We start from the raw sequence: 25,813 nt of genomic DNA, 5'->3' as shown, positions 1-25,813 counted from the left end.
GAATTACTATTCCATTCATGCGCAACCAGATTTAAACTCATTAGACTTCTCTATTTACTTAGTCTCCATCGGCCCTAGTTGTACTAAAAATACCATGGCCTGCCTTACTTTGGCACATTCTGTCATTGTCTGCGCACAGCAGGCCTTTACACCGAGGTGCTTCTCAGACGGCTCGGCGCTAAGGAGACAAACGGGTTTGTGTATTTTCTCAAATTATGGATCTATTCAGATTCTCTCCTGGAGACTCCCCTTCTTATTAATTTATCTGAGCTTGTAGCGTGATAACAGGTTGATATTCACACAAGGTATCACTGTTTGGAAGTTAAGCCCCTCTCCTCTGCTTACGGAGGAGTAATAGATTTGGATCTAGATTTCATGCTGGAGAATCCCATTGCAGTCATCCCGATGTGATTTAAATGTGTGTTTTGCTCATACTTGATGCTTCCCTGTCATGGGGTTAAGTGTATTTTGGAGACTACATTATATCAGTAGGGTATGTGGAGAAAAACACACTATGGATTCTGGCGAGGGGAACACTCATTGGATGGCTTCACTTCAGCAGATGGCATTTAGTGTATCCATGAAAAATTCATAGTCAAGGTGAGGTGCAGCTTAAAAAGCCTCCAGAATAGTCTTTTTGTAATCACTTGTTTTTGGGCAATTACATTTTTTCGATTTAGAAGACACAGTAAGTCACGATCTTACTGCTGAAGTCAGAGAAATGAAAAAAATATCCGACAGCACGATTTAATGCCGTTCCACCTCGTGTTTGTGTTGTTTCCATCTCTTTGGCTCCACACAGCGATGCTGTGAGGGCCATTTTATGGAGCCCGCAGACATCCTCGGTTCCTTCCACAAACCCAGTTACTGAATAATTAAATGAGGTAAATGTTTAACATGTTTTTACAAGTTCCTCGCTGTGCTGTTGTGAGGAGCCACTGTTTGTTGGGTCTGGAAGAAACACTCCACAATGATGTGTTTCCATAGGAGACCACCTCGCCGGCTGCCCACCCCACCATCGCCTCTTGTTCCCAGTCACGGGGGCTTGCCAGCCTAATGTGTCTTCAAATGTCAGACGAATGGCTTCTTGTTTATCTTGACATTTTCCTCAGTGTTTATTCTAGTCAAAGCTGTATTTGTGTCAACTTTGATTACCCAGCCCCCCCACACCCCCACCTCTCTCCTCCTCGAAGCTGTTTACACGATGCTCGCGCCAAGTGTCACCAAGGAAATCGGCTGATCATTCCACCTGGTTAATATTAAATGGCTCCTGGAAGGAAATGTTTGTTCATAAACACAAACCCCTGCTCGTCCTATTTACTGTAGCCATGGCGACAATCACTTATTAAACAAACAGCTGCTTTGTTTGCCAGTGAGAGTGGTCTGCGTACACCCTGTACGAGCTCTGGGACGGACTCTGTGTTTCATGTGGTGCATGATGTAGGTTCTGTGATGGGGGCCATACGTGCAGGGGCTGATGTGTTACTTCTGTATTGTCCCAGAAGTTTGGAGACGTGCTATGCTAGCTGCGGCTTGTTTGAAGTGGCTAAAAGGACGTTCAAGCTGCTTTTAGATCGAGGTGGTTCTGGGATGAAAAAGACCCCCCTTTGGAGACGATATTTGAAAAGTGTGGGACTCTAAAGTGAATCTATCCAAATTTCGTCATCAGTGGAATATTTTCAAGAGACAGATACTTTGCTATCAGGGATGAGGGCTGTGATAAGGGCCTTTTTTTCTTCTTCCTTTTTTTTTTTAACATGCAGCTTGTGTTTGTCTTTGGACTTCTCCCCAGAATCAGGAGCCAAAATACAACAAAAGATAAGCCCCTTAAAAAACCTTGAGAAGCATTCTGTTGTTGCACCTCTGGTACGCGCTGATGTGTTGTCTAGTCTAGCAGCCAAGCCGAACCTAAACAGCTCCAAAGTGAACCTCCACCCTTTGTTTCCTCCTTTGTGCCTTTATCTCCCACCCAAGAAATGTTGTGCTTTTGTTGTGTGCTTGTGTAAACAAGGGCTGTGTGAGAACTCTGCGAATCGAAGCAGGTGGCCGCTGAGGCTTTACTGTCATGAGCGTTAAAGAAAAACAGAACACGGAGAAGGGTCAGAGCACAGCTGCGCGGGCCGACCCTACCTTGAATCGACTGCTAACTTGTTTGAGCTGTTGGATTCCAGGCGAGCCCGACAGAGGGACAGGCATTAGATTTCTATGGCGAGGTGGACTGATGAGCTGTGGCCGCCGGCTGTTCTTAACCTTCAACCTGTCTGGTCAGGTGGGAGACGCATGTGACTCTTGTTTGTACTGTACTCCTCATATTTGAGGCAGGAAAAACAAAACAAACCTGAAACAAACAGAAACTCTGACCTTTTTTATTATCCAGTGTTTGTTCCAAATACTTGTGTTTCGCAAGCAACCCCCCCCCCAAGGATCGGAGCGCACTGCCAGCTTTCTTTTCGTCCAATCTGCTGTCTTGTTTTGATCTCCTGGAATTTCCATTATTTCTATTCCTCTTTTTATATATTTTTTCCCTGCGCAGGAATAAAACCACGACATGGCCCATTAATGCGTATTTCTGTGCATTGTCCTGTGTTTGCGCTCGAAGCATGCAAAAACATACGTTCGTAACCCTGGCAACTGCACCCCTTTTTAGAAGAACACTTGACCCATAATTACAGCTAAATTTGTGCATGTTGTAAAAAAAAAAAAAAAAAAAAAAAAAAGGGAATCGAATGGAAAAACTTTGAGCTTTTTGAGTCATCGCACAGGATGCTGTCCCCTGAGCAAAGTGAAAATAAATGGAGAGATAAACAAACGCGGGGCCAAGTCACATGGCCGCGCCGCCCGGCCTCGGCTCGCCATGTTCTCCCTGCCTCGGTGCTCCGCAGATTAACACCGTTATCAGCACAACTCTCTAATAAGGCTCTTTCCTATCTGCTTGATATTTATGATGGATAATGCCCATTTTCCATTTTCTTTTTTTCCTCCAATTTTATTCATTCATGATATTGCAGCTTTGAATTATTCTGTGGTGAAATTAATGAGAAAGTAGATTTATGGGTTTCATTTGTTTGTCAATTCGAAAATTAATTGGGTGTTAATTTTAGCCATCCCCTCATCAGTGCCGGTTCCAAGCATGTGCGCATTACTTTGCATTCATTGGAGTCTTTCCCTCCTTTATTGTGGGTCACTAGTTTTGCATACATTAAAATAGCCCTGCGGCTCATTCTCTTGATTACTTTTGGAGATGCCGTGCATTCGGAAATTTACGCCTTTCCGTTACAATTATGAAAATTTTGCATTGAATGACAGTGCACGTGTAATAGCCACTACTTGTGCTCTTTTTATGTTTTAAGAACGAAGACCCCCCCCCCCCCCTTTTTATTTTCCCGCCTGTGGACGAAAGTCTTTTTCCTGCAAAATGACTACGATTTATTCCGAGAGTGCGTTTGTGATCAGTGCCTCAGAAGGGCCACTGGTGTGAGCGGCGGCCTGTAGATGGAGGTGGTGACTGGCTGCGTCCCATCCCGCAGTGCTCCTATTGCTCACTCCTTGTTTAGAAAATCCCATTATGGAGGGAGGCTGAGCCAGACTGGAAGAGGTGAGCCGGGTCAACATCTGTCTGGAGGGAGAGGGGGGCCGCTTGTAGCCCGTCCCAGAGAACGGGGCCTGGAGGCCAGGAGCCGAGCTGCACAGACAGGCCTGTAAGTGTGGGGGCGTTGTGACACACAACTGAAACGGCACAGGCTGCAGTGTCAGATGACTCATTCAGTTATGCTTCTTTGGGGGGGGGGTTGTACAGTAGAGGAGATGTAAACCATATTGCTCTTTGGTTGGAGTTTTGTTCGGGCTATGTTTTAGCTCCCTGTGGCCTGAAACTACCAATAATGATTCAGAGCTGGGAAACCGTCCCTGAGAACCACAATTTAAAAGAGCAGTGCCACTCTTTCTTTTTGTAATCCAATGCCTAGATTATTATCTCACCCCTGCTCTGTAAATATTCTTGTGTGACGAGTTGTCAACCTCAATTTCCCATCTGTCAGCCTGAGTGTGCGTCCCCACGGTGTCTGGGAGTGCGTCTGCATCTTGTTTGGATCTGATCTCAGGAGACCCCGTGCCTGTGTACCTGAGCTCATATAAGCTCACACTGGCCATCCTATTACACGCCATGAATGCAACACCATAAATCTGCATTTGGTTCCATTTTCACGTTCTTTCATGATGAGGTCCAGTGTTTTAAAGGCATTTATTCTGCTTCATATAAATAATTAATCAGCCAAGTTAATTTGCTTCCGCCTGACTTGGTCAGCTTCATTAACTGCCCTGGAATTGGGAGGCTAGATGTGTTGCACCGGGGAGTCCTGTGACCAGCACACAATAGCTGTAAATCATTCCCCTGATTTTTAGGAATACAGGCGCAGATATGCACTAAAGTCACTGGCACTCATCCCCAGGGACATAGACGAGGTGTCGGGGCGAGGCGGCGTGACTGTCTGGCCTCTGTGTATCCAGAGAGGGATCTGAGGATGGAAGAAAATTTGGTGTGTTTGCAATTTACATTGATTTGTGGCATATTTTTACATAATGCACACACTTAAACCTATAACTACACTGCTGGTATTTGTATGTTGTCATTTAGTGTTAGATTAGGTTATGAAAGGCAACAGTTTTTCCAACTCAAAGGAGCTTTTTTATATTCAGACCTGTGTTTTGGTGTTAATTGAGCACCCCGTCAAGATTTGACTGTTTTTGCGTGGCCTCAGATTGGATGTTTCTCATGGAGATCCTTTGGCAGGCCTCACACGCTGGCCCTGTTTCCCATTAAAAAGCCATTCTGCCGTGGTTCTTCTGGGAGCCATGCAAGTAAATATATCCATTTCCATAGAAAGTGTTTTGTTTTGGAGGTCCAGTGTTTTCTTGGGCTCCTCTGCTCTCGCTCAACTCAGGTTGGGTTCCTCTCCAATGTGTGCAGGACCCCAACCCCTCCACCACACCCCCCACACATGCCCTATAATGGAGAACGCAAACAAAACCTGAGTCCCACTCACTTTTCTCTTTCCCAGTGTGGACTTGTCATCTGCAAAGCATCTGCAACGGAAAAGACAAAACAAAGGAGCAGTTCATTACTCTGTTTAGAGGCAGTCTGTGTGTGTTTGCTTCATTTCATACGCTGCAAGCAAACAAACAAGACAGAGGGAAGCGTAAACCAACAGGGGAAAGTTGCACTAAAAGTGAAATGGTGTGGGAAGGATCCGACAGATGTTTATAGTTTGGCCCCCAGTTGAAATGCGACCTCGTGGCTGTGTGTTTTAACAGCTGTCTCTCTCTGTCCCTGCTTTCTCTGGGTTCTTTTTTCTGCGTCAGGTTTTTAAGTCATGATGCAAGAATCTGGGACGGAGGTGACGAGCAACGGACCAGCCAATCAAAATGTAGGAGCGAGCGTGGAAGGCGTACCCAGAGAGGGACGACCCAAAAGCGCCACGCCGTCAGTGGATGTGACTGCCGCGGACCTCCTGCATCTCCAGCAGCACCAGGTAGACCCCTCGCCTCTTCACACCTGTCTTCTTTTCATTAAGCCATGTCAACAGCAGGCCCCATCCTCTGCTGTAAGTGCAGCTTAATATTTAATTCCACCTCAAAGTACATCTCGTACACAAACACATTATTATTATTATTTATGTATATTGAGGCCCTTTTTGAATATTTTAGGAAGGGGAAGTGCTCTCTCTGTGCAATTGTTTGCTTGCGAGTGTGTTTATTGTAGCACGCAGCATCTGCATTTTGGTGAAATATTTATGAACATGTTCAGGCATATTTTAAGCTTGTAGGTGCTGCCAGATTTTGTAGACAGTTAAGAAATGATGACATCCAGTAGGATGGCAGTGTTTTCCTCTGGCTCATTGTGAACGCACTTCGCACTCCCAACTTAATGCCACGTGTTAACCACGCGCACCGCCGTGACGCTGAAGCATTTCCACCACGGTAGACTTGAGGCAAACAGACAAGCTCTTTCTGTTGGTGTCAGCGTTATGTGTGGCACACGACAGCACGCTTAAGGAAGCAGCACTGAAAAGATCAGTGTGTCTTCTGCTATCTCGGTCTATCCGACAACACCACTAGGGTTGTTGTCAGGAGCTGTTTGGTGATGATGCGCAGGCTCGGTGCTGTTGTCTGTTGTCACAGCACATCCATCAGTTTGCCTACAAGGAGAGAAACAGTCCTGGAGCAGGGAAGATGGGAGGGGAAATGGCACTGTTACATATAGAGCTGAGCAGTAACTCAGTGTTATCATTTATCGTCTTTCAGCAGAATCGTCACGGTGATATGATGGTAGATTTATATTCAGAAGCTGCGATACACAAAACCAAAAAAACCCAGCACATTCCTTGGTGTCTCATTGAGCAACAGAGCCAAATGGCTTAACATTTTGTAGCACCGTCACATTTGTTGTGGTGCGCACAAGGGGATCAGATACTGTACCTTTAAATCCTATGGAAGCAGTAAGCTTAGCAAACACTTCCTCTTCATTTTGGCTTAGTTTTTTATGTCATCATTACGTCGTATGTCATCACGTCAATATATGGTTGTTCATCTGAGTTATATTTACCTGATTCTGGAAAGGACCAAAGGATTTTTCTCATTATCTTCAAATGCATAAACCCTAGAAGTGAAAAATGGCGTGCTTTCTTTTTGACATGACAGTATAACCCGAAGCTCTGTAGGCAAATAACATTACTGTCATTCAATATCCCCTTTACGGCACTTCACTGACAATCATGTTTACAATTGTGGAGCTCAGTGCATGTGGCAGTGCTGACGCTACAGCAGCACCATCAGTGGTGTGCAGCTGCCTGCAGGTGCTTCTTTAAATCTGCATTAAATATGCATTTCACAGAGATGTTATTCTCGTCTTTTTCCCCCACGATTTCAAAATACCGCGAGAAGTTCCGCCACCTAAACGCCCGCCCTCTCTGCCGCCGCGCCGGCCGAGTGAGCCGCACGTGCTCACTGACGTGTGCTGGACCGGCTGCATGCCGAGGAGGGACAGGAGCAGAGTGTCTCTGGGATGTTTGTTAACTGTGTGGCAGCAGAATGTGCAGGCGGACACAGTGTTGTGTAAAGATCAACACTGGACAAAGTAACCTACAGCTGATTTCTTGAGTTGTGAAATGAAAAAGTAATTTTATTTCCTGTTCTTCATTGTGTAAGATTTGAAATGTGTGATCTACATGTTTGTGCACCGATAAACAACACTGTGTAGACGGATGCATAAGGTATGTAAATCATTTTTAGAGAGGTGCACATTCAGTTTGCACATATGTGTTCTCATCTTGCATCAGAGCACCACGTCTCCATACTGGACTTCACATTTCATGCTGTTAAAGAAGTGTTAATAGAAGGGGTGGGTCAGTTTGTGACCTGTTCTTTCGTATTAGGCCGTGAAACCCTCAGGTTTCTCCAGATCTGCTCTTCATTCCCTCTCCCCCAGTCCCTCACCCCACCTCCCACCCCTCTTTTTTTCCAGCTCAGAACGAGCGTGTTGTCAGTGAGAAAATCACAGCCATACTGAATTCATTACTGCAGTAGTCACACAAAACCATGGATAAAATTTCAATAACTGCAGGCCACAGTTGAGTAAACAGTTGCACTGAAACCTAATTCCTGTTGACTTTTCCTTCATTCTTTGCCAGGGGCACATTCTGATTCGCTCTGCAAAGACAACAGGGTTACAACTTTGATGAATGTGAGGCAGGGGGGAGGGAGAGGGGGATCGGAAAGTGTCGTGGATGCACACTTGACACCGAGGAGGGATGGAAATAAAGCCTCCCCGCTTGAATAGAGCCAGTCGTCCCAGAATGGTGGCTGTTTTCTGCTCCTCCCGAACGAGCCGTTGCACTCCCAGCTTTGCCCCAGCGTTTAAAAGAAAGGAAAACAAGCAATTCTCCTCATCCCAGCTCATTTTATAGCAGCCACATTTTCTGCCCTTTGCTTTGTAGTTAGGAGCTTTTTGTTCTACGGCTCTCAGAACAAATCCAGTTGTTAATTTTTATGGCGCGTGTTTTAGTTGGAATAGAGGGAGGTGAGTTAATTGTTGTGTGTGATAAATGACACTTGGATGGAGACGAAGGACGAGATGTCTCACTCTCTGCTCCTGACGTGGGACTTTGATAGGCTACTTACCAGGTTGGTGTTACTGGCAAGACAGGCGGTGGCTCTTTTTATCCTCCCATTAGGCTAACCCAGGATTTTCGCCCATGCACCATGAACCGTGTTAATTGTCCTCAGGGCATTACCATCGTTTCTCAGTTGCTTGATAACTTTCAACTTTTGTGGCATTTCACAGTCTTTTCTTTTAAGTTTTATTTGTCGCTCGGACTAATTCGCCTCTAACTGACACGCTGAGTGTTTCTTTCTTTTTTTTTTCCTATTTATTTTTTCTTTGTTCTCTACAAAACATCCAAGATGCGATTACCCCTTTCGGGTGATCCAAAAAAAAAAAAAAAAATCAATCTTGAATGTTCTCAGACTCAAAGTGAAAATGTCTGAGATTCCCCTGAGTGAGTGGGAACAACAAACCTGGCAGTGGCATATCATTTATTCTTATTAGGGAACATAACTATGAAAGACAGTCCTCATTAATAAAGATGGGGGATGAAATAATTGTAATCTGTTTGATCATCTTGATTCTGACAGGGGAATTCATCTTGTGGGGCGAGTCAGATTTGGGGGAAGTGGACCATAAGCTTGATTTAAGCATCTCTATTAGTGAGTCAAACACTGTTTGTTCGGAACTAAGTGTGGGAAAGAAAAAAAAGAAGAAAGAAAAAAACGCTGTGTGTCTTCTTTCCCTCTGAGATGCTGTTGAAATTGAACAGATTTCACTGTTTGGGGAACTAAATGTGGTATCTGTTGTGTCGTAATGCTTTGACCTTTTTGGTGTGCTCATAAATATTTTTGTGTGTTTTGTTTGCAATATAAAAGCATCTCTTTTTTTTTTTTTCCTTTTGGATCACGATTGGAATATTTGATCTTGTTTGTGTGCGCCTGCCCCAGAATCTGCTGTTTATTTTCTCCCGGGGTGTTGTTGTGTTTTTCTTGTTTGTGTCGCAGAAGTTGTGGTTTTAACGTTATCCGCATGAGGAAGTGAAGATACTGTAGGGGGGAGAAAATAAAACAAAAACAGTTGGATGAAAGACTTTTGCAATAGCCTGTTTTGTGATTGAAATGATTTTGTAACGGGAAGTTGTGTCGTGCGGCTGTAGATGTCAGATAAATATACGGTGACAGTAATGATGTGAGGGCCATTGTATTAACTCTGGAGCTGCTGTATTCAGGATATTCAACTCCCTACCAAAATTTCCTGTGATTTATGGTCATTTTCAGCAAAGCATCTCACCTGTTTAGCCACGCAAGCTATTCTATTCCTCAAATCCAACTGTAGAGCTTCAAATATTAATATCCTGTCTTTTGGAGAGGCTCTTTTAATAAAATTGAACAGATTTCTTAAGTATCTTCTGTCTTTTTCTTCTTGGTGATGCTATTCATGCAGAAGAGAAAATAAAACGGGGATGAATAATTGCTCTGGCTGCCTTGTCAAACATGCCATTAAGAATTGACTGTGTTTTAAAGAGACATATAGGAAAAAAGAACTGTGTCTGTGCTTCTAAGCTTATCTCTGGATGTCCGGAGTTACTACGATCTTACAACTTCAGAAGGAAATACAAACTGGGCATTCGTTTAGGGTTTGAAAACATCTCATTTACAGAGTTGTTAAGATTTGCAGTTGATTTCTGCGTTACCCTTTCGTCCTAGAGCGAAAATATCCAGCCACCTCACCTTGATCTTCACCCATCTTTAACTTCAGATCATGCTCCAATTTCTGTACCTCGGTGGCAAGTTGACACTAAAGTTAAACAAGATGTCATCAGCAGATGTATTGTTCATTTAGCTAAAGAAAGAACTTCCCCTGCCACCTCTTCGTGACATATTTCATATATATATATAAATATGAGACTCGGAAACCTGACTTTTCATCAGCATCAACATACATCTCCTTCCAAAGATAAGACCAGATAGTTGTAGCTGTTCTTTTTCCTGCCCTGGTTAAAGTGTCTGTCTGGTTGCGTGTACAGAGAGAACCGAGTGACACGGATTACAGTGGCCACAGAAAGAGCTGAGTGGGCACAGGTTTCCTGTTTGCATAATGCAAGTCTCACACTGTCCCCTGCTGAGGCTCGGGAGGGTGGAAATGCTCCCTTTTATGCACCGTCACCGAGCTCTGTTCTGCCAGGCTTTTGGGAGAAGCGCTACCTGATGGAGACTGGCCATCCCAGAACACTCGCACAAGTATGCACATATAATACAGTTGACCGAGGAGCACAAGCATGCTGAGACGGCATAGAGGCCTAAAGGCCAGGCCTTCACGTGCATGACTTGCCGGTCTCTGGCATCAAATTCATTATGTAGGCTTATGGTCAGAGTCAAAGAGTCAGCAGCAGCGACTGAGAGAGGAGGCCAGAGAGCATTTTCTGCCTCACATCTCTGCTCTGCTGCAGAGTTGAGGGCAAGATGGTTAGCAAGCTGTGCCTAGATCAAAGTAATTACTGATGTATAGCAGACAAAGAAAGAGAATTCAAGAGAAACCTATGCATCGACTGTAGAATTTCATATATTTGCCGCATGAGCAGTGTAATTCTTAATATTTACTCTGGGTACTTTTTGACCATGAGCTGCTTCTTCCCACTCTGCGCTTCCCGCCTGACACTTGTCGTCACTCGCATACATTGCGTGCAAATGTACATCCACGCAGGGTGTCACGCTGAAAGGATCCCCAGAGGCTTCCTGTGCATACCCCTCCACCTCTAGGAGCTCTCAGGTTTGTTCATGTATACTGTTCATTTTGCCACAGGAGGCCAGACAGAGAGGCTCCAGCTTATTGGAAAATCTGGCAGAGAGGATAACATCAGTGTTATGACACTGCATATTGCCCTAAATTGCTTATTGGTAAAATGATAGTGCTCGTCCAATTTGAATAATTTTATGGAATCCCTCACAGAACAGTTTAATTATGTTATCACACAACTGGCAACATCTGTCTTTATACTACGGCACATGACAGTTTTATTACAGGCTGAATTTCTTTGCTGGTTCTGGCAATTGATGTGTGATCTGATTAATAATCACACAGATGGAGGTGAAAATTGAACAGTGATGCGTTGCTGTGTTGAAAAAATGGGAAATAATTATTAAAGGGGAAAAAAAGAAGACATCTCTGTCACTGAAATATCTCGAATGTTTCTATTAAGGCTTACGCTTTCTTCACTTGAGTCATACTCCTCTTTAAACACAGTTTCAAGCATTGTTTAATTGGGGAGGGGGGGGGGCTTTTCAGTGTAGGTGGAACTTTTTCAAATCCTTTTGTCACCTTGGTTTCATCCGTGCGGTTTTTCGGAGGTAAACCTCCCAGGACCTCTCCTTTGTCTTCTCGAAGCCTTCCAAGACAGCCATCCTATGAACTCATCCATTTTGTTGAGTCTACCTCCAGCCGCCGCTCTCTGACTGAGGAGAGATGAAGCACAGGTCGCATGTGTGCCGAAGCCCATAGTTTAAAATAGCTGAGTGTTGCTCGGGTTGACATCCTGTTTACACACCCTGCTTATGTGGGCAGCAGGAGGGGGATCATGGGGATTGTTTGACATTGTGGTAATCAAAATGGACACCCGTAGGATCACACACACACACACACACACACACACACACACACACACACACACACACACACACACACCTACACACACATCTCTCACCATAGCTCGAATGGTAACCCATATCTTTGGGGGTTGGTGTACAACTTTGCATGGAAACTCGTGGAAGAGCAGAGTCCAACACATCATTCAGTTCTGCGTATTCTAACCAGTTTTAATGTGTTCATCTGTCTTTGTGTGTGTGAAAGTATGAGAGAAATGATCCTGCATCAGTGTGTCTCCCAAAAAAAAAAAAGTGGATGTTGAAACCCGTGAAAGACGTGTGCATGTGCGGATACCTCCCCATGCTAATGATGAAAGTGTATGCTGGTATCATTAGGAGGAGTGAAGTGGCTCTCATTGTGCGGTGCCCGGATGGTCTTTGATGGCCACGATGTGCATGTTTGTGCTGAAGTGGGCAACTCCAAACTTTGAGCAGGTGTCATAGGCAGCTGGCTGGAGGCAGACTGGGAAACACGTCTGCATTGGTTCGGTATTAAAATGACTTCGAGAGAGGCCTTAGCTAGCCAGAGGACTAATGCATCTTCAATGTTTTATTTAAAGTAGTGCCAACAGCCGCCTGTGAACGCTCCACATCAAGATGCACACACAAATCCCTCCCTCCTACACACACACACACACACAATTACACACACACACACAAGTAATTTTGTGCTGTTTAGCAGAGCAACTTGTGTGTTTAGTGTTGTAAATAAGTAACCATTTTAACAGGGCCTCAGGAGACTGTGGGTTGGGAAAGTACACGCCAAGACATGACTTACTTTAATGGGCATTGTCAAAACACAGTTTAAACAAGAGCCTTTTTTTCTCCAGCAGATTGGAATGTTTACATTGAGTTGAATTATAATGCCAATTTTAAGGAGAAGCTATTCTTTAAGCATAGCCAATCTGACCCAATTTATTAGGGATAGATTTAAGGATGCACAATTCCTCTTGGGAAAACATTCAAGAGCAGTGCCTATTCATTTTTAATGAGAGCACTCCTTTAAAAAACTTCATAGAATTAATATGTATCAGTGAAGTCTTTCCTGTGCAGAAAACTTCAGGGTAATTAATATTCATAGGCTGTGCTTGTTAACACCCCCAATGCTAGTGCAATGTAGATCCAATTAACATAGAATGGACCCCAAGGATTTAGACAGATAAGGGTTAAATGAGCTATTGAAATTGAAACCGGGACCGTCTTCTTTGAAAACACATATTTGTTTCAGGAAGCTTAATCCTTGTTGCAGATTAAGGCATCTTTTGGGTGCACATGTGAATGGCTACTAAGGTAGGGTTGGCTCATAGTTCACCCAGACTCTGTTTGGTTATCAAAGATGTTGGCGCACGTGTGTTGCATGATTCATGCCAGCCTGTGCACATGTTCGTATACATGCATGTGCGGAGGACATCACCTACACAGCCAGGTTAATGTGAAAACCGTGTAGTGAGCCTGGGTTTTATATCTTATTCATAATCTTGTGGCACCATATGGGTAATGGAGATCAGTGCCCATTTTTTGGCACCAGACTGCAAGCATTGGTCAGCCTGGGTGTCAGAGGGAAGCTCTGGGCTTCTAAGAGAAGCTGGGGGATTGCACAGTGAAAACTGTACAGCATAATCCCACCTGCTGCCGTTTGTTGACATGCAGAATGGTTCTCTGTGGGATTCTGTGTTTAATGCCTCTTCTACACTTAGTAAGATTGTGATACAATGTCCAAAACTGAACTGGCCAGTTAAAATGCATGTAAACATATTAACCTGACAAAAATCATACAAAGTTTGTCAAAAACTGAAGAATGTGGTTTAGGATCCAATCAGTCCTGCGTGTATTTGCCCAGCTCGACTCCAGTGGACTTCAGTGCTCTGTACATGCATTATTACAGCTGGATTTTCAGTAAAGCTGCTGTCATTCACACATTTTTCACACATCAGCTCGACTCAGCTGTGCATGTTAACGGTGCTGATTGTTGCAGCTTTAAATCAGAGGCAGCAGTGGTGACGAAGCCAAATCAACCACCGTTTGAACGCAAGAGGTTGGACACACCAGGCGAGGATTACACAGTGAGTTCTTAGCTTGATTTGCCTGATATCAAACCAAACTGTGGATTGTCATCTTGAAAACTGCCACACTCTCCAGGCTGACATTGACTCCACTGTAACCGATTTCCATTGGGAGAGACTTAGTTCACTCTAACCAATCCCAAAAGACTGATATAGTCACATGACAACAGCTTGTCACCTCTGCTGCCCACTCCCATAGATCTGATTGGCTAATCTTTAGTCCCCAAATGACTCTTCTTGGACTTCTTTAATTGCTCATGTAGTAGCAGTGAAAGGTGTGGACACCTACTCATTCCAAATGACTTCATCTTCATCAGGTTGTAGTTTCCTTTCCAGCTTTGATTGTCTTTTGTGCTACTTTGGAATACTGGGCTAGAAAATGAGCCGTGGCTGTAACGTTCACATATGCATCGTGTGATTGGATGCATTTTTTCGTACAGTAAGAATGCATCTTACCGTTATAGCCGTGAAAGTGTTTGTCCTTGTTAACTCTGAGAAACTACGCGCTCTGTGAAATAACAGCAAGGCTTTAAAAGATTGCCGCTTCGTGGATGAAAATAACACAATCATTTATAAAAATCTTTTTTTTTCTGTGATACATGGGGGAAAAAAAGTCAACTGCTCTGTTTTTGGCACACAGGGTGGAATATGATAAACTACCAATTCTGATGATCAAATGAGCCTTCATTGAAGTAAATATGCGTGGACGGTCACGCCATGTACAGGTCTGTTAGAGTGACTTTGATTGTTTGACATGTTTTCACCCATCAAAGTGTGTATCAGTGATTAATAACGGCCCCACTGTGCATTCAGCAGTGACATGGCCTCTATTTGAGAGAAAAATGGCACAGGTCAGTATTCACTGGTGAATAGCTGTATACCATTTAGAGAATGATGGGCCATGATGGGATGTCTCGTCATAAATAACAGTGATGGCAGCTCTGCATCCTGTGAATGACATGTGCCATAAATACTTGGCCAGGCCAGAGACAATGCTTCATATAAATCCTCGTGCAGCCTTTTTCTCGTGCAAAAAAAAAGATATATATATTATTTAAATGAACGCTAAAAACAAATGTTTTCATCTCCCCAGTTGGTGACAGAGAAACCTCCAGAACATTGTGTGCCCCTCTCTCACTGTGGTCTCTGACACGCTGTTGTTATTTGCTTGTTTACAATCTTTGACATGATGTAATAGGATGGCTGTGAAAGCACTAGCCAGTAAATGGCACAGAAAATAAGACAGTCCTTTATGTCTCGCCCCTCCACTTTTCTCTTCTTCTCCCCCCTTTTTTCCTTGTTTTTTTCCCTGTAGACGGGGGAATATGTTCTGCATTTGACTGAAGGAACATGAGCCTTGAATATAAGTAACTGTTTTTTGCATTAGGTGCTCCCTGGAGGTAGGAGGGGAAAATATCATGTCCCTGCGTGAAATGCGAATGTGAAATCTAGCAGAAAGAAATATTTATGACCATTTTCTGCTTGATTAGAGCTGGATGACATGCCTAAGGAGACAGAGAGTGGACAAAAGGCAGCAGTGCTGCTTCTGGGCAGATGTTAAAGAAAGAGTGGGGGAGTGAATTGTGTCCGTGTTAATATCCGTGTGGTTGGGAAAGTTAATTCCAACAAAAAAAAAACAAACAAGAAATTTCTCTCAGATTCGAATTGTGATTTAAAAAAACAAAGCAACGCTTCCACCTGATTTATGGAGAAACAAATTTAATTAGACAGCACAGGGCCTGTAAACCATTTGAGTTACACAGTTCAGTTGTGACATAAGATGATCAGATGTTACTGCAGTGTTAGCCTCTTACTTTGGTTTCACTGACTTCTTTTTTGGTAGAATACGTTTCGGCGTGTCGCCCTCTTTGCACGATACAATTCCCAGACGATACGTTTTTATCCGGTTGGATTCGTTACGAGCCCACGCCGTTCTGGACACTCCTTCAGCCTGGAGATGTATTTACCTTTCTAGATGAAAACAGTGCATGTCTAGAAATGTGTCATTGGTGCATTTCCTTCATGTGAACATTTTTAAAGAAATACAAGGGAGTCAGAACTATTTTTATTACTCCACAGCACAGGAAAAAAATGCTTTCAATAGTTGTTGTTTGACCTCGTTCTTAACTTTGAGAAACGAGCCTGGGTCACGCTTGCTGGAGAAATGTTGTCAAGTTGATCGTTAAGCACTGTTTTAATGTAGGCGTTGTGTCGTAAATTATTAGCATATCCAGCAATAGTTGCTGTTGTGACCTCTGACCTTTCTGATGGCTAAGTGGCTGAGATGTTGGAGAAAGTGTTGAACATCAACGTGTTTTGTTGCTGCTGCTGCTGCTGCTGCTGCTGCTGCTGCTGCTGCTGCTGTGCTGCTGCTGTGCTGCTGCTGCTGCTGCTGCTGCTGCTGCTGCTGCTGCTGCTGCTGCTGCTGCTGCTGCTGTGCTGCTGCTGCTGCTGCTGCTGCTGTGCTGCTGCTGCTGCTGCTCCTGCTGCTGCTGCTGCTGCTGCTGCTGCTGCTGCTGCTGCTGTGCTGCTGCTGCTGCTGCTGCTGCTGCTGCTGCTGCTGTGCTGCTGCTGCTGCTGCTGCTGCTGTGCTGCTGCTGCTGCTGCTGCTGCTAGCCTTATTAGCCTCCACAGATTCACCCCGACGTCTCACCAGGTGAGCGCCTCAGATCTGTGTGGAGCACAGCGGCTACACATCCAGATGTTTCCTCCTTCTTACAAAAACCAAATTATGTAGTGATGGCGCATTGTAAGCTGCGTCAGCGTGAACATTTAGATTCTTCTTAAACAATGTCAAGCTCTTCATTTTATTTTTATTTTCAGGAAAAGTCGCTGCGTAAAACTAAAGAAAATAAACTTCTTGCATATGTAGAGGCTACTGCTTTAACTTTACATGTATTTGATCAGAAAGAACAACCATCTGCTTGTGTGAGATCAGAAAAGTCTCTTTGAGCTTGGTTGTCAGGTCACATGTCAGGAGCTAACTTAACGTAATGCTGCTTTCTTTGCATATTCATACTAAGCTATTCGCTGTATTTGCATAAATTCCATGCAGTAATGTCAAGTTCCAAAGCAAGGATTGCTGAAACACCTACAGAGCAGGGGCCTAGTCTAAATAATTGTTTTGTGTGAACAGATAACTGGTAACACAAGACACCTGGCATAACAAAAACAGTCCATCCTGATATATGATGGTACACGGTGTGGATCATGTGTTAGCTCGACGGTGTTTCAGCGTCACATTGTGTTATATTGGGAAGAGTTTGTTTATATGCAAGTGCTCAGTGTTCCCATTCCAGGCCTGAGAGAAGCATTTTTGTAATCCTCACCCTTCGTGTCGTGCTTATCAGCGCGTTCTGTATTAGGACAAGTGCCAACATATAAATAATCAGTTAATTACTGTTTTTGCTTTGTTGCAACATATCCGGTAGCAGAGGCTTCGTGTTTAGATGGAGGCTTTGACAGGGGAGAAGCCCCAGCTCTTAAACCCGTTTCCAATGGATCAGAGACGTACAAAATTGAGAGTATGATTAATTTTTCAATTTCTCTCTGCGGATATCTAATAATTGTGCCCATAGATAGCCGAGGGCTCTTATTAAACATTAACATGCAAAAGAAAAGTTAGAATCAGAAAGATGGTATTTTGGATTGAATAATGTAAAATATCTGTAGGGCAACAGAGAAAGAAGCAAACTATTCCAGGTTTATTCTTCAAATGTTTTCCACCACTGCAATGCTTTTCTCCTAATTACTGAGCTCTTATCTGCACACTCAACACTATATTTATTTTCCCCCATTGCTTAATGCAAATTTCTCTAACCTTTTAATAACATGTACATGTCGGTAATTTAAAAAAAAGAAGTATCATTAGAAATGTCATTTGGACTCTGCCAGGATTGTGTTTTTAATTGGTATGTAACTCTGGACAGTCACGTTTTTATTTTTTAATTCCAGATTTTGATAATTAATGCGAGACTATCTCCAACATATAAATGCTTGGCTCTTTGATCTTGGAAAGGGAGTGTTGCAAGACGCATGCTTCTTATTAAAATAAATCAGCATGTTATCTCTTTGCTTTCCAGTAGAGAGACACTTTGCCTTTAAGAAGCATGTCTCACCGTGTCTCCGTCTCTCTCTCAGTTTCTCCCTGTGCTGTCTCCATCACTTTGTTCGCTTCCACATAACATCCCCATCATCTCAGATAGCTGTGGCACAGGAGAAACTGCATTTGTTGATCAGATTTGGCTTGGCTGACACCTCCTCCACAGAAGTACGGGGATGTGCGCGCAGTGCTCGCCCGAGCCCAGTCGTTGCCGGCTGATTGAGTGATCCCGCCTGTCACAGAACAAGATAACCGCATCAGTAAATACTCTCCGCTCCCCTCCACCGTCCCACAACGACCAGCAGCGCGCTGAGGCATTCATTTCCAGCTTTGCATCATGTCGCCAACGTCTCTTCCAAATGTTGATACAAATACATTCTTTTATTTATCACAGCTCTATAAAAGTTGTGCATAAATAAGATTTCTTATCAATACCAAAAGCTCATTGTACCAGCCCTCAGCTTCTCCAGAGGGGGTTCCAAGCTAGTTTTTCTCTCGATTTGATGAGGTCTCCAGCTGCTATCACACCACCAGATTCCAGTTTCACAGTGTGATCCTTTGATATTCGCCTCTCTTCAAAACATCACCGGCATTGAAGATGGATTGAATTAGCGATTTGTGGTGTATTTATCTCAATCTGAGAGTAATTTGGTGCTCTCTGTCTTAGCACTCCAGCTCAATGAAAACAATAAATGGTGTCCTTATCTTTTAGAATGAAATCAAGATAGGCACTGTAGGCTGTGAGTTATTTGTGGCTGTTCTGGAGGGAGAGGGGGGACAGGAAATGGACACCCCCTCTCACATTACCCCCTCTGCCACCTTACAGAGGGAGAAAGAAGGAGGGGGAGGGATGTTGGTTTTTCTTTCTTTTTTTTAGTCATTAGAAAGCTGCGCTTCTAAGGTATAAGTGTCAAGGATGTGCCTTAGCCCTGCAATGAGTGAAATCTGCTAAAGTCCGTGTTAAATTGAAAACGGGGCTTCTGGGATTTGGAGGTGAGGGGACAGGGGGAGACTCTGTGGTAGCAGCATCTTGGTCAATTATCACAATCTCCTGTGCTCTGTTCCACTCTCGAGGCTTTTTGTCCTCTTTGTGGCTTCACTCACATCCAAGAGCCCTAAGATTAGTGGCTTTTGAATGCAAAGCAAACGTGCTGCATTTTTGGGTCATTCCCGTTCTTCTTGAATCCAAAATGTGGCCCAAAGAGGGCATTTTGCTTTGAACCGCGACTGCAGGTGATTCTTAGCTGGCTCATAATGGATGAAAACCCGCTGCGTGTGCCTCCCAACACCCTGCCTGTCGGAGCGCCGAGCTTAATGCTCGCTCTGCGGCTGCGTGTCCCGGCACGTCCCGTCTACCTCACTGGCTGCAGAGAAAAGAATCACTTCCTGGCAGGTGTGATGTGGGGAGCCACAGCTTCTGCTTTTTTCGCTGACTTGCCCCAAGTAAAAAAAAAATTTACCCACTTTATTTCTGTGTGTGTGTGTGCAGTCTGTTTTAACCACCTGAGCGGGAGCCAGAAAGTCAGCTCTTGCCCCATATTTTAACCAGATGTTGAGGAGAGGAAGAAAAGCCTCACAAGACTCATGCAATCAAAATAATTATCTTTATGGGTGGATGTTTACAAAGTGTTAATGTGATATTCTGCAGGCGCACCAACTGAGGCAGCTTTTATGTGTTGAACATGATAAATGCTCCTGTCTATTAAAAACCGACACCTTTGCTTTATATAGGAGCAGAGTAGTTTATAAATTTATTTACAGCTTTATCTTGGAAAAAAAAAAGAAGGAAAAAAGTGAGCCACCCTCCTGTTCTATCCACAGTGAATCACACTGGAGCAGACGCAGCCACAGGGCAGCAGAGCTGCTGTAACCTGTCCTCTAGCTAAGCACATAGAGACATAATGTACTTCTATTTTTCTTTTTGTTTATTACCAAATTAGGCGAGTCAAATTGAAATTTACAGCATGTTAGGCTGAGGCTGAAGAGAATTCCTTCATTTTGCTCCGGGGGAGTTTGTTTTTAGAGCATATTAGCTTTTGCCACATTGCAGCTTGACAGACGTTTTCTCTCAGGAGTCGATGTTTAATTTGAATAATCACAAAAAGTGTGTTCTTGTGGTTTGCAGGGACATCAGTGTCCCAAATGAATAAAGAAGTAAATGAGAGGAAGAAAACAGGTAATTATGCTGAACCAGTAAATGAATGACCCACTGACCCTCAGTCCTAATTGATTTTGTGGAGACGGATCACTTTTTTTCCAATCTTTTTTTTAATTGTCACCCATTTTCATGTGTTTTTGTTAACTGTCTGGTCGCTTTTTTCTTTTTTCTTTTTAAAGATGTAATTAATTGGTTACGCGAACACTAGAAACAGGGTGGGAGGAAAGCTGTGTGTGTTCCATTTACCGGCAGGGCAGTTAAACGTGGCAGCTTGTACTTAGTGGAATGATGTCATATCCTGGAAGAGGAGCAAAGACCTCACCTCCCACCAGTTTAGCCCACAGTGATATTTAGCGTTGTTGTTTACAGTTTGAATTCATACGTGCAGAGCATTAGCACACTGTTGGCTGCTCGGTGCCACAGTTTGGCTTTTAGATAAACAAATGATGCAAATTTTAAAAAAAATTTCCTGCGCGTCTCAGAAATAGCTTTGTTGTCGTGTACGCCCGCCCAGGCCAGCGACCTCACAAACCGTCGCAAATATGCGGCAGTCAATGAGCATGTGCCAAGTTACGGCACAATGCTACATGTCCAAGGGTGCTGTCTGGGTGATGACATGTGCTACTTTGCATGTAAATTCCTCAGTGATTCACCTCCAGCTGAACCCTTTGAGAGCAATTCTGGTGCCGGCTTGAAGACAGAGGTGTGTTTTTATGACTAGGTGAGGCATGTCCTCTCCAAGGCCCTTAAGCACTGTATCCCTCTACCCTCCCCTTTAATCACTGTATCAACCCGCTCTCATAAAGTCCATGAGCTGTGTGTCGCTGAGTGTTTGCGTGTGTCCATGAGCATGTGCCCTTCCTTGTTTCCCCCATTTTTAAACTTAATCAGCAAAAATAAAGCCATCGCAAGCGCGCTCATATTAAAGAGATGATTATTGGTAATAAATACTTTTTATACATACTTATTACAGAGGCAGTTTTCTTCTTGCGCTTAATGAGAGTAATTTGATTTGCTTGAGAGATTACAGTTTCCTAGAATTAATGCGGCAGTCCCCATTCCAAGATAGAGTGAGATCTAAGATTCTTCACAGGTCGTGTGCTGCTAGATGCACCCCTCTCACATAGCAGCTAATGGAGTTGAACAGCAGTCTGTCATCCCCCCGCCCACCACCCCAGCAGCTCTATAGCCCACATGCCCTTGGTTCCTGCAGTGCTTGTTGTTTGGGCCACTTCTGCCTCCTGCATTTTACTTCCACCTCTCATTTTTTAGTATCTCTCACTGGAAAAAAAGGGGGGATTGGGATTTATTGTGTATGTATGTGCTGTGTTCAGTCATCAATGAAAATTAAACATCTGGGAAAATGATTCACCCAGTTGCACTAATTCAGATGAAGGCGTAGTTGGAAAAAGGCTGGTTTTGTTTTTTAAACTAAAGTTTTCCTCTCTCCTCAGTTTGTTGTCATTTAATTTTTCCATCACTTGTTTATGTAAGCCCTTCAAGCTTAATACGTGACTTAATTTGAGTTGTGATCATTTCCTCCTTCGACACTTATTGAAGCCTGCAGCTCGCAGGTCTCAGCGGCTAAAGCTGAAGGTGGCTCAGGCAGATTGAGGGTGACCAATTCTGTCACCACGTCGCACTCTGCATGTTAATTAAGCCCGAGGTGGTTTAAAGAAAAGTGCTTACGATGAAAGCAGTGAAATTACTTGTTAGTCCATAAACACACCAGAGAAAGGCTTAAATGGAATGGGATTTGTAAATCAGAATTGTGAACTGTGGATAAGTTCTTCACAGATCATGTGCTTCTCGATGCTTCCCTATGGCCGGTACTGTTGGCCGGTCCCAGAGCTGCATGTGTAACCGATGGCCTGAAACCAAGATCAGTCGTTGCCTTGCCACAGATGTCACCAGTTCCTTTAAATGTTTAGCAATTCTTTGCTCTTCATTGTACTAATTTCCTCCTTTCCAGCCCAATCCTCCAGTTGATTCTTTTTAGTACCACCAACTACTTTTCAAGCATGTTTTTTTTTTTGCCTCTCCTACATTTTTTGGACCATCAGATTCAGTACAAGGTCATAATTTTCACAAAGTATCAAAATGTTTCACTTTCCATGCTCCGTTTTGAATAGAATATTGATTTATGAGATTTGCAAATAATTGCACTTGGGTTTTATTTTTTATTGTACACAGTGTCTCCACTGTCTCAGGGTTGTACATTCTCAGGTTTGAGCTGTTGTCATGAGTATTATTGTTATTATTATTTTATTTCTCCATTTGGCTTTACCATCAGTGTGGGATTCCTGGGCTCATAAATCTGCTGGTTTGTAGGCTACTGTCTATAAGCCTCTAAAATGAGAATTTTTGGCCACCTGGTCGTATTAAACTAAAAGTAACAACCGAGTGGATCTGTTTGGGAGCTGCAGACATTCTCCAAGCATATTGGCAAATTCATTTGCTTTAAGACATACCCTGCTTTCAGATCTGGTTTCCTCTAAATAGGTCCATAATTTACCAAATGAAAATCTTGAACTCATTATAAAGACATGAAATGATTAGGGGTGGGAACCTCTAGGCACCTCACAATTTGATTTCATTACAATTCAGACGGCTGCGTTGCGATTCTACAATGATCAGGACCTTTTTTTTTTTCCCTTACAGAATGACTCCGTGGTGATTTTAATGCAGAGTTTGTAACAAACCCTAATTGATTTACTTCCAATATCTTCCATAATTAAAACAAATAGCCAGTTCACTGGAGGGTTACATTTGCCAACGTAATTTCCAGCACTGAAAAGAACCAGAAGGAAAAGACAAATAGCGCCTGCAGCAGCATACTTCTTTCAAAATAAATTAAATTAATACAGATGTCCGCATATTCTGAATCACTAACAAAAATAACAGAGTTCCAGCCAACATCCTCATGTAATGTGCAATGAGCAACATGATCAGTCATCCACTGCTTTTATTTGGAGCACACAAGACCTTTCCATCTGTGATGGAACGTCCAGTTCCGGTGACATTAGATTGTGTGGCCATGTGGCGCGCTCCACATGCTGAGCTGTTCTACCTGCTTTTTGAAAAATGATAAATCTCAATTAACTATCGTTTAAATATCTTTGAGAAACGATGTTGTATCTCAGCCCCAAAGAGTGCAGCAGAGGGCAAAAGAGACTGAATGTGAACCCAAATCCTTGGCAGTAAATGTTGTGATAGAGCTTGAAATTTGCTTCGCCCCTTTCCAAGTTTGGCCGAAGCTTTGCTTGCTCGGTGGTCCTGTGGTTGGCAGCAACTACAAATGGCTGTCTTTCCCTCTTTCCCCAGATACAAAGATGTAACAGGGTTTCTTGTGTTTTTTGTGTTTCCAAAATGTTTTAGTTTAACTTCATAGTAGCCAGAGTGCTTCCATGTACTAGCTTTTAATGCAGAGTGATTTATCACTCAGCCAGCTCAGCATGCTACAGACCAGCGTTCCTCAACTCCAGCCCTCAGGGACCTCTGCCCCACATGTTTTAGATGTTTCCACATACCTGGCTCAGGTTAGTAGGTCGTTAACGGGCTTGTGCAGAACTTGAGGACAAGCTGTTAAGGAGACCCAATTTTATTGAATCTGCTGTAATGGAGGAGGGAATCATCTCAAACATGCAGGGCAGTGTTGTCCAAGGACTGGAGTTGATGGGCACCGTCATTGCCTGTCTGGGAGCTTCACCTCCACTTTTCCATGTTCCTCCTTTTGTGTTCTGTCACCACCACCTCACCAGTTGCCATGCAGAAAGTCTGTTTTTGAGATTTGGGAATCACTTCAGAATCTTCCACATGCGTATCTCAATGTATGAAAGATTTGATCATTTCTTCCCCTCATAGAAATGATATAGAATAAGCAAGAAGAAGGGTCGTTTTTCCAATAGATCCTTGAAAATCAGACTTGTTTTTTTTGTAACAAGTGGAGTCGCCCCGACTGTCTATTATATATAAATGCAAGTTAGCTATTCAAATTGGCTTCACTCTCCGTTGTGTCCTGTTTTTGACTTTTTTTCATTATAGTGTAAATCATCCAGATGTGGTTAAGGTGTTGTGTATATTGGAGATAAGTAGAGGTTGAAGAGATGGAAATTTCTCACTTCTGTAACGCATTGTGCTGCGGCCGCGAAAGAGTCTGCAGCCACGCTGCGACAAAACATAACTGAGAGTTTTCAGGCTACATGAAATGGTATTATACTGTAAATCCCCAGTCTGATGGTGTTAGATAAGGAATGGTGACTCTCAGGTGTTGTTACACAGTATGTAAAGTTTCACCGTTATGCCCATATTTACGTTAACCTGCCGTAAAACTCACGAAAGAAGTTCACGGCGTGCTTGCATTGAATTATGGATGAAATGTTACGTTAGTGGGACTTTCATATGTTTGGTGATATGATGGAGGAAAGCAAAGATCAGCTAGTGAATAAGGAGGGGAAAAAAGTGAAAAGCGAACTCCTTTTAACGAACTTACCTGAAACAGCGGCCTTGATAAGACGACTCATACGAGGCGGCACGTTAGCTGTTTGCACCCTGATCTCAGCATCCCAGCCAGCCCGACTCACCATTCCTGAATGAAAAGTAGCTGTGTGGATTTGTTTGGTCATTTTAAGATTCATCAAGTCATCAACAGTAAAATCAGAAATGGAACGAATCTTGATGCAACTTTTGTAATTGTGCGCGCTTTTCAAAGTTGCAAAATTGGCGGCGTATGAATTGAAAATGACTCCAGATGCAGATTTTTAGGATCAGTGGAAAACATTTTTCTGCACTTCGATTACTTCCTCTGACAAGTTGTCAACGTAGCCAAAACAAAGATTTCTGTCGCCCTTGGCTCCAGAAGTGGCAAAAAAGTTTCTCTTTTCATCTGTCTTATCTTCCTACTAAGTCAGTGTAGGTTGATGATACCTGAAATAAGAGAAAAGTCAAGCCCCCACATCATCTGCCTGTGAGACTGTAATACATTACAGTCCAGCGTGACGGGTGATGTGTCTGGACACTGCTGGAAATTATTCCTCTTTATGGCCTGGTCAATCAGATTCACCCCCCTGCTTTTCTCTCTCCTTCCTTTATTCCTGGCGGCATAGGATCATATTACCCGTCTTGGAATGACTTCAGCAGAGATGCTGCTATTCCCAGGGAGCTGTCTCTCCCCGCTGCAACTCAATCCATACCCAATTGGACTGGTTTGTGATTTATAGAAAATCCTCTCCTTCGGAGGAACTCTCGTTCAACACACACACGCACACACGCACACACACACACACTGGGAATTCTTCCTCGGCAGCTCATGATGTGTAAGGTCTCGGGTCAGGATTGTTTAAGGCACTGAGCATGAATCTGAAACCACAGACGGAATTACAGTGAAGGTTATACAAGACTTACAAGCTTGTTTACTTCAAGAAGAGGGATTTTTAGTTTTTGTTTCTTAATCAGATCAACAAGATAACCATCTGCTCTTTGGGCACATGTCATTTTCAATCCATCTTCTCGGGAACAGTCAAAAGTAGCTTTGGGCAGCGTCATGTTTTGTTGTCTGCTTTACTGATTAGTGGGATTATTCATCTAGATGAGTTACTTTTGCATCTGTGCAGAGTTAATCAACATGCCCCGTGGTCTAAGATGCCAAAGAGTGGTCAGCTGACAACACAGGCCATGAGTTTATGCCTCAAGCACTGGGATGTTCTGACTGTTTCAGCTGTTTGATCACCACTCCCCTTCACAAACACT

At 43.4% G+C, this 25,813-nt stretch overlaps 1 protein-coding gene across 8 annotated transcripts in view; it reads left to right on the top strand.

Annotated features, from left to right (window-relative positions):
• Window positions 1-25,813, top strand: part of foxp1b (forkhead box P1b) — a 154,507-nt gene that overhangs the window by 67,649 nt on the left and 61,045 nt on the right. For all 8 annotated transcript variants that reach the window (XM_072382843.1, XM_072382841.1, XM_072382842.1 and 5 more), the window contains one exon: window positions 5,359-5,528. In XM_072382843.1, the coding sequence (XP_072238944.1) occupies window positions 5,370-5,528 (159 nt within the window). In that variant the 5' untranslated portion in view covers window positions 5,359-5,369. The remainder of the gene's footprint in view (window positions 1-5,358; window positions 5,529-25,813) is intronic.

This window comes from Leuresthes tenuis, unplaced genomic scaffold (assembly GCF_036924035.1).
Source record: "Leuresthes tenuis unplaced genomic scaffold, fLeuTen1.0.hap1 SCAF_3, whole genome shotgun sequence".
NCBI lineage: Eukaryota > Metazoa > Chordata > Actinopteri > Atheriniformes > Atherinopsidae > Leuresthes > Leuresthes tenuis.
This window is presented reverse-complemented; position numbering and strand designations above follow the sequence as displayed.